The following is a 13,581-nucleotide window of genomic DNA, read 5'->3' on the forward strand; positions in this document are numbered from 1 at the left end:
GCCTCCCAAAGTGCTGGAATTACAGGCGTGAGCCACCATGCCCGGCCATGGTTGGTTTTTTTGAGACCACTTTATATTTAGGCCAAACATATGTGTGTGGTGGGGGTGGAGAGGATGACAAGAAGTAGAATGAAGGAGTGATGTTTCATTTTGCCAGACTTTAATTGTTACATTGCATGGAATACTGCTGAAAAAAAAAAAAAACCCTGCAACTTGTAATTTGATCCTAGAGTTACCAGCTAGTAACACTTTTTCTTTACACCCTTTCTCATTCCGTAAGTTATTAGAAAGCACCAGTTCTAACTCCAAATGATGACATGGTCTTAATCTGTTAAGCATAAGCTTACAGATTCTAGTGAAGAAAAAACTTTAGGAGGCTACATGGTCTATTGGAGAGTGTAGACTTTGCAGTCAGAAGATCCCTATCCGGGCTTCTTTCTTTCTCAGTAAGACTTGGGACCATAGCAAGGTCTGCAATCTCCTGAGGCTCTGTTTTCTATGGTTGTGATAACATGGTAAATTATTTTTTTCTAAGCAGTCACACATGGAAATCTTACCTAAATTTTATACCATTAACTTTTATTTCACTTACTAACTTATACCATTAACTATTACTTTAGCTATGTTTAGTATGCATGAGTTAATGAGTGATTAGAGTACTATAAGCAGCACAGGTTTAGAAATGCCTATTATTTGCCTAAAGTGCAGCCTCTTATGTAGGCAAAATCAAAGTCAAGTAAGACTTTTATTTTTTCTTTTTAAAATGCAAAGTAAAATGTGTCTTTAAAACTCTCCCAGGAGGTGAAGGGAAGCTACCATAACACCAGGTGTTACGGGCTTGGCTCATGCTTTAATTAGCTACTGTGTAAAAATGTTCAGGGATTTTCAGTTATCCACAGGCACCCAGAGGCAATGGGTAAAGTTTAACTGGAGCTAGAGCCAATTTTTTCCTCCCTAGAAGGAGTGACAGCAGCAAACAGTGGGAGAGAAGATGCCAAGTTAGAAGTGCATATAAAGACAGCTTTCCTAGGCCTCGAATCAAGACAGGTGGTGGTTTGCCATTGTAGCTGTTGGTTTCAAACAAGAGCCAAGATTGATGTCTGTCTTATGGTCTATTGGCTAATCCCAATATGAATGGCCAGTTCAGTTGGAAGAAACACAGTCTTGAAAAAAATAGAAAAAGCAAAGAAAAAAGAGAAAAGACAGCTTTCCAAGCTAAGTAACATATGTGTTGTAACATTTGTGGTCAGTGAAATAGAAATCTAGTAATGCTAAAGTAAAACAAATTTTCAGCTTAAAAATATTGCCTTTATTCAGAATCATAAGGGTTTAAAAAAAATCTTACCATTATGAAAGTTAAAAAAAATATAGCACTCAGTGCAATGAATTACTGCATTTAATATTCAAACACTTAAGGCACATTTCTCACAATTTACATGTGAGAATTTAGCATGATCCAAACTCAAATATCCATTTCTCATATCTTTCAATGTCTGCAGCAGACACTGACTTAGAAACCTTTTTTAAAGCCATCTCGAAATCCTCCATAGTTGTAGGCATGTGCATTTCTTCTTTGGAAAGATTTCGGATTTCCTCTGGAGTCAAACCTTCAATGCGCCTTCTCATTGCCATCAAGGACGCATCCCTAGGTTTTAAGTTAAAAACAACAACAATAACAACAGACAAAGTGTTACTTTGGTTAAATGAAAACCTGTTAATAGAAACATTTTCAATTGATCTGTTGTAGCATTCTCTAATTATATATATGTAGTATTGTAGAGAAGCTTATTGGAATACAAAGCCGGTTGTGTTTTTTAAGCAGTTAAATCTGTAATGAAATAGGATGCTAATTTAAATAATTAATACTGAATATAAAGCCCCAGAAAAAGTAAAAGGGGTATTAAAGCTAGCAATTTGAATTTCATTATAACTATTCAATAAAATTAAGAATAAGCATCACAGAGTCAGAAGAGAACCTGTTAAGAAAATTAAATATTTTCTCCATGTAGAGGAAAAGCTAGGTACGTTCAGTGGTTTCTCCTTTCTCCTCTATTTGTGTTTAAAAAAAAAAAAACTTCAGATTCAAATAGCTCTTTCCTTTTACCAAGTTTTATCCTTAATAGCAGCCACCATTTATGCAAAGGGATAGCAATACAGCTGATTGATGTATTCACCTTAGCTTTAATCCTCAGAACCCTGTGTGGGATGCTCACTTCAGAGAGGAGGAAATGAGCGCAGTCAAGCCCCTGGGTAATTAAGTGTCTCTACTAATACTTAGATTAGGACAAAACCGACTTGAACCAGCTGGATTAAAGACAGTCTTTTTTTCTTTTTACTGCTATTCTATCACATTTAGGATAAGTTCACTGAGAATGAGACTGTACTCTGTGCATATGGCAAGTCAATATTTTTCACAATCATTTCCTATTTTATAATATAGTGAACAAAGGCACCAACAATTTTTTTAATCCAAGACAATTATTGATGTTCTATTTTACACAATTTATCCTAACATTAGCTTCTTGAACTTGTAGCTTTCAAATGAACTGTAGACTCTTCACTGACATGAAAGATACCCAGATATCTTACCAGTACTTGCTAACACCAACAAAACCAGAATTTGTGACCCTGTCTACAAAATGTATGGGGGGCTGGGCACAGTAGCTCACGCCTGTAATCTCAGCACTTTGGGAGGCTGAGGCAGGCGGATTACTTGAGGTCAGGAGTTGAGACCAGCCTGTCCAACATGGTGAAACCCCATCTCTACTAAAAATACAAAAATTAGCTGGGTGTGGTGACACACACCTGTAGTCCCAGCTACTCAGGAGGCTGAGGCACAAGAATCACTTGAACCCAGGAGGCAGAGGTTGCAGTGAGCTGAGATCAGACCACTGCACTCCAGCCTGGGTGACAGAGCGAGAGTCTGTCTCAAAAAACAAAACAAAACCAAACAAAAAACTGGAAAATGCGAGTCTGTATTCATCATTTTTTTTTTTTTTTTTTGGACACAGGGTCTTGCTCTGTCGCCCAGGCTGGGGTGCAGGGGCACAATCATGGCTCACTGCAACGTCAACCTCCTGGGCTCAAGCAATCCTCCTGCCTCAGCTTCTGGAGCAGGTGGTAACCACAAGTGGGCACCACCATGCCCAGCTAATTTTTAAAATTTTTTCATGGAGATGAGGTCTTGCTATGTCGCCCAGGCCAGTCAAACTCCTGGGCTCAAGTGATCTCCCACTTGGCCTCCCAAAGTGCTGAGATTACAGGTGTGAGCCACCACCAAGATATTGATCTATCTTAATTCAGCATAAAAACTTCACGTCAGAGGATCACTTGAGCCCAGGAATTTCAGGCTGCAGTAAGCTGTGAATGCGCCTCTACTCCCCAGTCTGGGTGACAGAGCAAGACTTGGTCTCAAAAAACAAAACCAAGAAACTTCATATTAGAAGTTTATGCCTACAAAAACCTATGTTTCCGTGATAATCCATACCTGCACACGTTGGTAATGTCCGCACCTGAATAACCTTCCATGTTTTCTGCTATACTTGCAAGGTCAACATCATCAGCCAATTCCAGCTCACGTAGACTTATTCGTAATAGCTCCTCCCTGCCTTTTGCTAATGGTAGAAACAAATTTTAAAATGTAAGCCTGCAGCATAAACATAGTATACTGTTGTCTCAAATCATCTTTGTGTGAGATGTTGTTTTCCAGTAAGAACTGGATCTCTAAGAAGAGATCATTTGCTTAATTCAAGAGCCATTCTTTACTTTTTAATTCCTTACTATTTATTATTAAGGCATTTAGCCTAACTAGTACTGTAAGGGAAGATACTCCTCATGTATCTCTTCGGGAAAGTTAGTTAATACCAAATTTTACATTCTCTAAACAAAACTACCTGAAAGTTAACAGGCTTTCTGATGAGATTGAAAAGAAGATACCTGATGGCAAAGGAATATAGATTCGTTTCTCAAGGCGTCGTCTTAAAGCCTCATCTATATCCCAGGGAAAATTAGTAGCTGCCAGAACCATAACCATTTTGGAAGGGTCATCATTTTCAGAAGCACCTCCAACACCTAAAATCAGGGTAAGGAGAGAGTGAAAAAGATAGTAAGTTGGATTATACCAAATAAAGCTCAGCTATTTAAAGATCATCAGATATTTAGTACAATACAAGGAAGCATAGTCTTCAAGCCTCCTTAAGACTTAACTGGTACATACGTGAATTTGTAATCCAAAGAAAGTGAGTTCTGTAGTAAGCAAATATATGACTCAAAATAGATTTAATCGAAAGCCAGATCAGTTCAACTACATAACAATGTATCTTTTTCAAAGCATACATAAACTCTAAGGCCAATTTATCTGCATTTATTTTTATTTCAATTTCATAGCTAAAGTAAGATAGTTGTATATACCAAAAGGGCGCCCTGTGGGTGGCCATTAATTCTGACTTGTCACCACTGTCAGTGTACCAGATCTATTACCGTCACTATCAGGAACTACTTGCCACCCCCTCTAGTCCATCTGAAGTTATGAATACCTATTAAAAGCCTTGGGTTAGCAGTATGAGTAACGTTTGACCAACTGGAGCTGGAGACGCCATACCTAACAACCTCCCGTCCCTGGTCAACTCATGCTAAACACATAGATACCATCCATTTGAACCAGCAGCTCCGCTTTCACCCTTCTGCTTGCTTCATGTTCTTCAGAAGTCCCTCGGCGACTACAAATGGAGTCTATCTCATCAATAAATATGGTAGCTGGAGAATAAAATCGAGCCTAAAGGAAAAAAGCATGCAATACCAAGCTATTTCATTTTAAAATAATCCACAGGTTAGCAATCAGAAAACAGCTGAGGGAGGCTGGGCGCAGTGGCTCACACTTGTAATCCCAACGCTGGGAGGGTGAGGCAGGAGGATGGATTGAGCCCAAGAGTTCGAGACCAGCCTGGGCAACATAGCAAGACTCCATCTCTACAGAAAATTAAAATATTAGTTGAGTGTGGTTACACGTGCCCGAGTCCCAGCTACTCAGGGGAATAGGTGAGAGGATCCCTTGAGGCCAGGAGTTCAAGGCTGCAGTGAGCTATGATCACAGCACACCACTGTATTCCAGACTGGGTGACAGAGTGAGAACCTGTCTCTAAAACGAGGAAAGAAAGAAAACAACAAAACAGCTAACGAGCTTGCCACACTGTGCATCTTTCACACTAATATTGGGGAGATGGGATAGAATTAGAACAGCTAAAGTATGGCTTCTAATGCAACCGTTTTTTATTTATTTTTCTTAAGAGGCAGGGTCTTGCTCTGTCATCCAGGCTGGGGTGCAGTGATAAGATTTTAGCTCACTTCAACTTTGAGCTCCTGGGCTTAAGCAATCCTCTCACCTCAACCTCTCGAGCAGCTAGGACTACAGGTGTGTGCCACCACACCAGGCTTATTTTTATATTTTTTGGTAGAGATGGTGTCTTATTATGTTGCCCAGGCTGGTCTCAAACTCCTAGACTTAAGCAATCTTCCTGCCTCGGCCTCCCAAAATGCTAGGATTACAGACATGAGCCACTGTACCTAGCAGGATAATTTCATCTTTAAAGAAGAGTCAATACTTGGGTTTCTATGTATAAATATTTTTGTACTTTTTCGAGAAATGGAGAGGGAAAGAGTGAACTTAATCATCATTAAAACATCCAAGAAAATTCTCAAATTTTAGGAACCATCTATCAAAAGAACCTACATCAACACAAATTAAATTTCAATCTGTTGCCACACCAAGCAAAAGTGACTAGACTGATTCTTCCCACATACTGAGGGTATGTAGAATGATCTGACTTCACGTAAAGGCTATGTGTCCTGGGTTTAGCTGGCCCAGGAAGGTACTGTAGAGGACACCAATTGGTTCTCCCTGCACAGCACACATCTGGTAAAAGAAGCCTCTTTTTCATTTGCAAATCATCCTTCCTTCCTTTACTTCCTTTCCTTTCTTCCTTCCTTCCTTTTCTTTTTCTCTCTTTCTTCTTTTGAGACAGGAGTCTTGCTGTGTCTCCCAGTCTGGAGTGCAACACCACGATCTCAGCTCACTGCAACCTCTGCCACCCAGGTTGAGGCGATTCTCCTGCCTCAGCCTCCCACGTAGCTGGGATTACAGGTGCACATGACCATACCCGGCTAATTTTTGTATTTTTAGTAGAGACGGGGTTTCATCATGTTGGCCAGGCTGGTCTTGAACTCCTGACCTCAAGTGATCTGTTAGCCTCGACCTCCCAAAGTGCTAGGATTACAGGCGTGAGTGAGCCATCATGCCCGGCCCCTCTTTCATTCCTATTCCACTCCTTTAAAAGAGGCTAACTCTACTTGGAGCTCCAGGGGTTTTATTCAGGCCTGGCCAATCAGAGCACTCCAATTCTCTGATCAAAAACAAGGAGTTTAGGCATAGATATGAAACTCAAAACAGGCCTAATATTAATCGATGGACTTTTGCTGGAACTATGACAAAATGAGGGCTAATTTCTCTGAGAGTTCATTACCCTAAGGACAATAAAAATAAGGCTTGGCTTGAATGCTGAGTACAGTGGTACACGCCTGAAGTCCCAGCTACTTGGGAGGCTTAGAGAGGAGGATGCAGTACACGATGATTGTGCCTGTGAATAACCACTGCACTACAACCTTTACAACATAGTGAGAGCTTATCTTAAAAAAAAAAAAAAAGCTGAACACGATGGCTCTTGCCTGTAATCCCAGCACTTTATGGGGTCTAGGCAAGAGGACTGTTTGAGGCCAGGAGTTCTAGACTAGCCTGGGCAACATAGTGAGACTTCATCTCTACAAAAAAATCAAAAAAGGCCAGGCACAGTGGCTCATACCTGTAATCCTAGCACTTTGGGAGGCCAAGAGGGCAGATCACCTGAGGTCAGGAGTTCAAGACCAGCCTGGGCAACATGGGAAAACCTCATCTCTACTAAAAATACAAAAATTAGCCAGGCATGGTAGTGCACATCTGTAGTCCCAGCTACTCAGGAGGCTAAGGTGGGAGGATCGTTTGAGGCTAGGAGGTGAAGGCTGCTGTGAGCTGAGATTGCAGCACTGCACTCCAGCCTAGGTGACAGAATGAGACCCTGTTTAAAAGAATAGAATTCATGTCTTGACCAGGATTGGGGACCCCTGCCTGTAAATCCAGCACTTTGGGAGTCTGAAGCAAGAGGATCACTTGAACCCAGGAGTTCGAGATCAGCCTGGGCAACACAGCAAGACCCCATCTGTAAAAAAAAAAAAAAAAAAAAATTAGCTGGGTGTGGTGGCTCATGTCCATTGTCCCAGCTACTTGGGACGCTTAGATGGGAGGATCACTTGAGCCTGGGAGGTCACGGCTGCAGCGAGTTGTGATCATGCTCCTGCATATCAGCCTAGGCAAGAGTGAGAACCCATTTCAAAATAAAAAAACATTCACATCTTTGTCACTAATAGCATAACTCTATCCTAATTACATAAAAGTACTCTGTTTCTTAGAGGCAAGAAGTAATCAGTGAAGCTTAACAAAGTCTGAAGTTTAAAAGGCTGTGGAATTCAATCTAAACACTCTATCAGAACTTGTTGAATTACATTTCTTCTCTTGGTACTCTGATTTGTATTGGGGGAAGAAAGAACCTAATCCAAAGATTAGGTCATTAAAATGAAGGCATTTGATATAGTTAATAGATTGGAGGTAACCTAAGTTCCACAATAACTTACGATTCTCACCTTTTGGCATCATTGTTACAATACTGTGGTTATCATAACTAAACCTATGGATTTAAAAAACACAATAATTTCAGATTCCTACAGAAGATTAGTAATGCAGATCCCATAATGTGAGCATGCCCCAAAACTGGTAGATTTGGATCTACATTTGGAGAAAAAGAGACAAAGAGAAACTCTAATTATTCATGTTTGTAAAGAAAGCTAGCTTTAAGGACACCGAATCATACTCTGGGAAAATGGCATCCTGCCTAACTATTCCATACACCAGAGATAGTTACAGCTCTCTTTCTCCCCTTTTAGAGAGGTAAGGAATCATTAGAGCTGTCTCAAACATTCACCATTTCAAACAGAAGACGAACAAGCTTCTCAGATTCTCCTCTGTATTTGGAAGTCAGAGTTGATGAAGAGACATTGAAGAATGTTGTCTTGCATTCTGTAGCTACTGCTTTAGCAAGGAGCGTCTTCCCCGTGCCAGGTGGGCCGACCATCAGTACTCCCTGTTGCGAATATAATAGCCTAAGCAGAGGATTTATCTGCCATTGTTCTAATTCATAAAAATGTCATTACTAAGTAGGAAATTTCAACCAACTTATATATAATATCAAGACAAATAAAAGACAAACAGATAAACAGGAGAATACTTTGTCACAAACTTACTCTTCCCATTAAAAAAGAAGATAACCATATTATTAAAAATTGGAACTCAAAGATGAGAAAAAGTAGTTTATAATATCAACACCCTAACAGAGGTACCATTAACATCTGAATTTATATCCTGATTGTCCTTTTGCTCAGACAAATTAGGTTTTTTAAAAATAACGTATTCGGCCAGGCATGGTGGCTCACACCTGTAATCCCAGCACTTCGAGAGGCTGAGGCAGGCAGATCACGAGGTCAGGAGATCGGGACCATCCTGGCCAACACGTGAAACCCTGTCTCTACTAAAATACAACAAAAGTTAGCTGGGCGTGGTGGTACGTGCCTGTAATCCCAGCTACTCGGGAGGCTGAGGCAGGGGAATCGCTTCAACCTGGAAGGCAGAGGTTGCAGCGAGCCAAGATCGCACTGCATTCCAGCCTGGCGACAGAACAAGACGCCGTCTCAAAACAAAACAAACAAAAAATATATATATATAATTTATTCAAAGTATGTCTATCATTTTGTATCTTGCTTATCACTTAATGTATAAAGAATTTTTACAACTATTCATACATGCAGAGTTACCTATTAGTGTGTCTTCCAAATCCAAGAAAGGTTTTTTTGATGGTCTTTTTTTAGATCAGCCCATGACTTTAAAAAGTATTTATCACATGCAGGTATTTCCCATTAATTTATTGAGAACAATCCCCAAAATACAGGTTACAACCATGCAACATGACATAATAAGCATTTCTGCACTAGCTGACTAGGTCATATTTGCAAATACAAGCTCATTCTAAATGGGGTGAATTCTAATTTTTTTTTTTTTTTTGAGACACAGTTTTGCTTTTGTTGCCCAGGCTGGAGTACAATGGCGTGATCTCGGCTCACTGCAACCTCCGCCTCCCAGGTTCAGGCAATTCTCCTGCCTCAGCCTCCCGAGTAGCTGGGATTACAGGCACGCGTCACCATGCCCAGCTAATTTTGTATTTTTAGTAGAGACAGGGTTTCTCCATGTTGGTCAGGCTGGTCTCAAACTCCTGACCTCAGGTGATCCGCCCGCCTCAGCCTCCTAAAGTGCTGGGATTACAGGCGTGAGCCACCGCGCCCGGCCAAATTCTAAATTTTAATCATGTATTCCACTTTCCAAAGATCACATTGTATGTATTTCTTATTCTAGAAATCTTGCAATAGCTTATGGTCTAACAAAATTCTCAGCAGCACAACATATACCTTTTAATTTAAAAATTTCCTTACTCTACTTTCTCCCTCCACTTTTCCCAATATAGATAAATATTGGCTGTCTGTATCAACATGCTGCCATTTACTTTGACAATGCCATCACAGTAATAAACTTACTTTCCATGGTCTTCTAATGCCCTTAAAGAATTCAGGCATCCACATTGGTAACACTACAGCTTCCTTAAGCAACTTTTTAGCTTCTACTAAATCAGCGATATCATCCCTGAAAGAGAGGACATTTTATTAACAACCCCTTAGATGATACATGCCTATGCAGTCACTCGTGAGAACCACTGGAAGCACACGATGTTGCGCTGCTGACAGAATGGTGAGCCGCTCTTTGAGCCCAGGTGAACTAAGGCACTGTGATGAGGCCCACTGTGTCAACCAGCAGATATATGCACTGCTGACAGAATGGTGAGCCTCTCTCAGAGCACGGGTGGACTAACACTGCAATGAGGCCCACCATGTCAACCAGCAGATATATAAAGAGCACAATGTTTTCTTCAGTTCTTGGCAGTTGACAGTTTTTAGCCTGGATCATGAGAACATAGTCTATAGGCACATTCTTCAGGGTTCTGTGTCATCTCATTTTAAACTCCTGCTTTTATGGTCCTCATTCCATAACCTCCATGATTTAGAAACAATTAGCCCATTTTTTTAATTAAAAAAAAGCATAAAGAATAAAAAGGGTATAAGGCAAAGACACGCTACAACATAGCTGCTTTGCCTCCAGCTCTATTAAGAGGTAGATGCCAAGGTTAAAGAGTATCATAGAGATTGCTATAAAGTCATCTCCAACCACTAGAGTACCTACTACTATTGCTACATGTGGCAATTTCTGTTCAAAACAAAACAAAAAACTATTTTCATTGTATAAAATATTAATGTCCCCATTTTTTTTTTTTTTTTTTTTTTTTTTTGAGACAGAGTCTCACTCTAACGTCCAGGCTGAAGTGCAGTGGCACCATACCATCTCGGCCCACTGCATGCCTGGCTCATTTTTTTTTTTTTTTTTTTTTTTTTTGAGATGGAGTCTCGCTCTGTCGCCCAGGCGGGAGTGCAGTGGCCGGATCTCGGCTCACTGCAAGCTCCGCCTCCCAGGTTCACGCCATTCTCCTGCCTCAGCCTCCCGTGTAGCTGGGACTACAGGCGCCCGCCACTTCGCCCGGCTATTTTTTTGTATTTTTTAGTAGAGACGGGGTTTCACCGTGTTAGCCAGGATGGTCTTGATCTCCTGACCTCGTGATCCGCCCGCCTCGGCCTCCCAAAGCGCTGGGATTACAGGCTTGAGCCACCGCGCCCGGCCCCCAATATTTTTTAATATAATTCAAACCCATACCTAATAATCATTAAGGTTTTAACAGAAATATAATATACCTAACTTTGTGGAAAAGTTAACTTTAACTCACTGTAATACATTACAGATCTTTGATTACATGTAATATTAATAAAGTTGAGAACCACTGCTCTATCTGTAGCATTTCTAGGATGCTACAGATAATAAGCAACACACATACATACAAATCATTGCCTTGGCCAGGTGCAATGGGTCATGACTGTAATCCTAGCACTTTGGGAGGCTGAGGCAGGAGGATCACTTGAACCCAGGAGTTCAAGACTAGCCTGATCAAGACTCCATCTCTACAAAACATTTTTAAAAATTAGCTAGATGTGGTAGTGTGCACCTATGGTCCCAGCTACTTGGAAGGCTGTGGCAGGAGGATCACTTGAGCCTAGGAGTCTGAGCCTGCAGTGAGCTATGATCAAGCCACTGTCCTCCAGCCTGGGCAACAGAGTGAGAACCTGTCTCTAAAAAACAAAAACAAAAACCTCAGACTCTCAGACAAAAATTGGAACAGGCTGAATGCAGGGAAATTATGCTCATGCTGTACATACTCCAGGTCTGTCCTCAAGTTCTGCTCTTCAGTATATTCTCCATTTTCCATTTCGAAAAGCAACATCAGCACCCAGTTATTTGGTTGTGATATGACTTACCATCGAACATTGGGATTCTGGGAAATTATATCTCTTTCCAAAGCTTCTACTAAGTCTTTATCATATCCGGTACTGTCAAATTTATTTGTCTCTGGTTCTGTTACTGCAGCAGGTGATTTGTTCTACATCAAGAGAAAAAAACAAGAGCTTTTGATTCATTTATTTTGTTTCTGTGAGTCAGAAACACAGATTGGACTCAAGTGACATCCTTTAAAAAGCTAATACATCATTTGGCTGGGCGTGGTAGCTCATGCCTGTAATCCCAGCACTTTGGGAGGCCGAGGTAGGTGGATCACGAGGTCAGGAAATCGAGACCATCCTGGTTAACACGGTGAAACCCCGTCTCTACTAAAAATACAAAAAATTAGCTGGGCGTGGTGGCGGGCACCTGTAGTCCCAGCTACTCGGGAGGCTGAGGCAGGAGAATGGCGTGAACCCAGGAGGCGGAGCTTGCAGTGAGCCAAGATCGTGCCATTGCACTCCAGCCTGGGTGACAGAGCGAGACTCTGTCTCCAAAAAAAAAAAAAAAGCTAACACAATAGTACAATAATAAGGATAGGATCAAAGACTCTAAGTCATCCTTCTATATCAACATTGGTTTGATGTATCAAAAGTATCAAAGGGAAATAAAAATGACCATGCATATGAACTGGCTAGCATAAAAAAAATTAATACTCAGATAAATGTGGTCGCAAGCAAATATCAGATAAACACAAAATGTATTTCAATCCTTTAGAGGAGATCAGATTAAAGACTTGGCTTATTTAGCCAAGACTATGGCTCAGTCTTTAAACACCTACTTGGCCCTTGTCAATGCTCCTAAAAATATCCCTTTTCATTATTCCCACTACCCTCCAAAAGACACATCTCAGTCCTTACATGGGATTCCTCTCACCCTCTGTGATGACAGTCATTAGGGCCACAGTTCCCAAACTATGTACTCAATACCCAGGACACAATGGCAAACTCGCAAGGTACTGTGGGATACTTTAAATTTATGAAAGAAACACAGCAACAGCTGTTGAACATTGTGTGAACTGCTAGCTCGAGGTAGTTCACAATTCCTACGTAAGACTGCTATATCCTCTTCAATAATGCCTTATTTATTTATTTATGAGATAGAGTCTCACTCTGTTGCCCAAGCTAGAGTGTAGTAGTGTGATCTTGGCTCACTGCAACCTCCACCTCCTGAGTTCAAACAATTCTCCTGTCTCAGCCTTCTGAGTAGGATGACAGGTGTGCACCACCATGCCCGGCTAATTATGTTTAGTAGAGATGGGGTTTCAGAACATTGGCCAGGCTAGTCTCGAACTGCTGACCTCAAGGGATCTGCCCACCTTGGCCTCCCAAAGTGCTGGGATTACAGGTGTGAGTCACTCCGTCCGGCCTCAATAATGCCATATTTTTGTGAAGCTGGGTTTTGGGCAGTTGCTGTGATAAAATGTAGAGAGAGAAAATCAATGTGGAAAAGGAATGAGGGTAGAATGTCCATTCCGACTGCAGAGTTTGAGAAACTGTGTAATAGGGCCCAGTAGGTGTTAAACTGCTAGAACACAAACTGTTTGAACCTAGCTTCCTCATAAATGGATAGGTATTTTTCAGAAGTGGATGGGTATCCTGGCCTAGAGATGCTATATAAAAATTAAGATACTTAAGAATTTTAAAGGCCAAGAAAATTTATGAAGCCCTGCATTAGGGCAAATAAACATTTCTTCTGTCGTACTAAGATTGTTACCCAATTCCCATAACACTTTTTTTGCACGTAACATGATGATTCCTTTGCCAACTGGTGCTAATGCCATTATTAATGTCCAGACTTAACCAATATTTATGATATTCAAAATGTTAACCTAGATGGCCAAATAAGCATCTGTTTCACAATGTGTGTATTGAGCCTCCAATATTAACATTAAAAGATTCAAGGAAGGAACTGTGTAATTTTTTTTTTTTTTTTTGAGACGGAGTTTCACTCTT

General features: G+C 40.8%; 1 protein-coding gene and 1 non-coding gene across 3 annotated transcripts in view; one reads left to right on the plus strand and one right to left on the minus strand.

Moving 5' to 3' along the window:
- The first annotated feature begins 1,027 nt into the window (after positions 1–1,027).
- LOC119625514 (small nucleolar RNA SNORA2/SNORA34 family) lies at positions 1,028–1,162 on the plus strand. Its single transcript, XR_005241707.1, has one exon. It is a non-coding gene; the product is annotated as a small nucleolar RNA SNORA2/SNORA34 family (small nucleolar RNA).
- A 124-nt stretch (positions 1,163–1,286) lies between these two features.
- KATNA1 (katanin catalytic subunit A1) overlaps positions 1,287–13,581 on the minus strand; it is a 63,380-nt gene continuing 51,085 nt past the window's right edge. Inside the window, exons 5-11 of one of the 2 annotated variants that reach the window (XM_038002277.2) lie at positions 11,608–11,729; positions 9,727–9,832; positions 8,067–8,225; positions 4,648–4,774; positions 3,937–4,071; positions 3,488–3,614; positions 1,287–1,645 (exon numbers count right to left, since the gene is read on the minus strand). In XM_038002277.2, the coding sequence (XP_037858205.1) occupies positions 1,447–1,645; positions 3,488–3,614; positions 3,937–4,071; positions 4,648–4,774; positions 8,067–8,225; positions 9,727–9,832; positions 11,608–11,729 (975 nt within the window). In that variant the 3' untranslated portion in view covers positions 1,287–1,446. The remainder of the gene's footprint in view (positions 1,646–3,487; positions 3,615–3,936; positions 4,072–4,647; positions 4,775–8,066; positions 8,226–9,726; positions 9,833–11,607; positions 11,730–13,581) is intronic. The other variant, XM_038002278.2, reaches the window with a different exon arrangement.

The sequence above is a fragment of the Chlorocebus sabaeus genome, chromosome 13 (assembly GCF_047675955.1).
Source record: "Chlorocebus sabaeus isolate Y175 chromosome 13, mChlSab1.0.hap1, whole genome shotgun sequence".
NCBI lineage: Eukaryota > Metazoa > Chordata > Mammalia > Primates > Cercopithecidae > Chlorocebus > Chlorocebus sabaeus.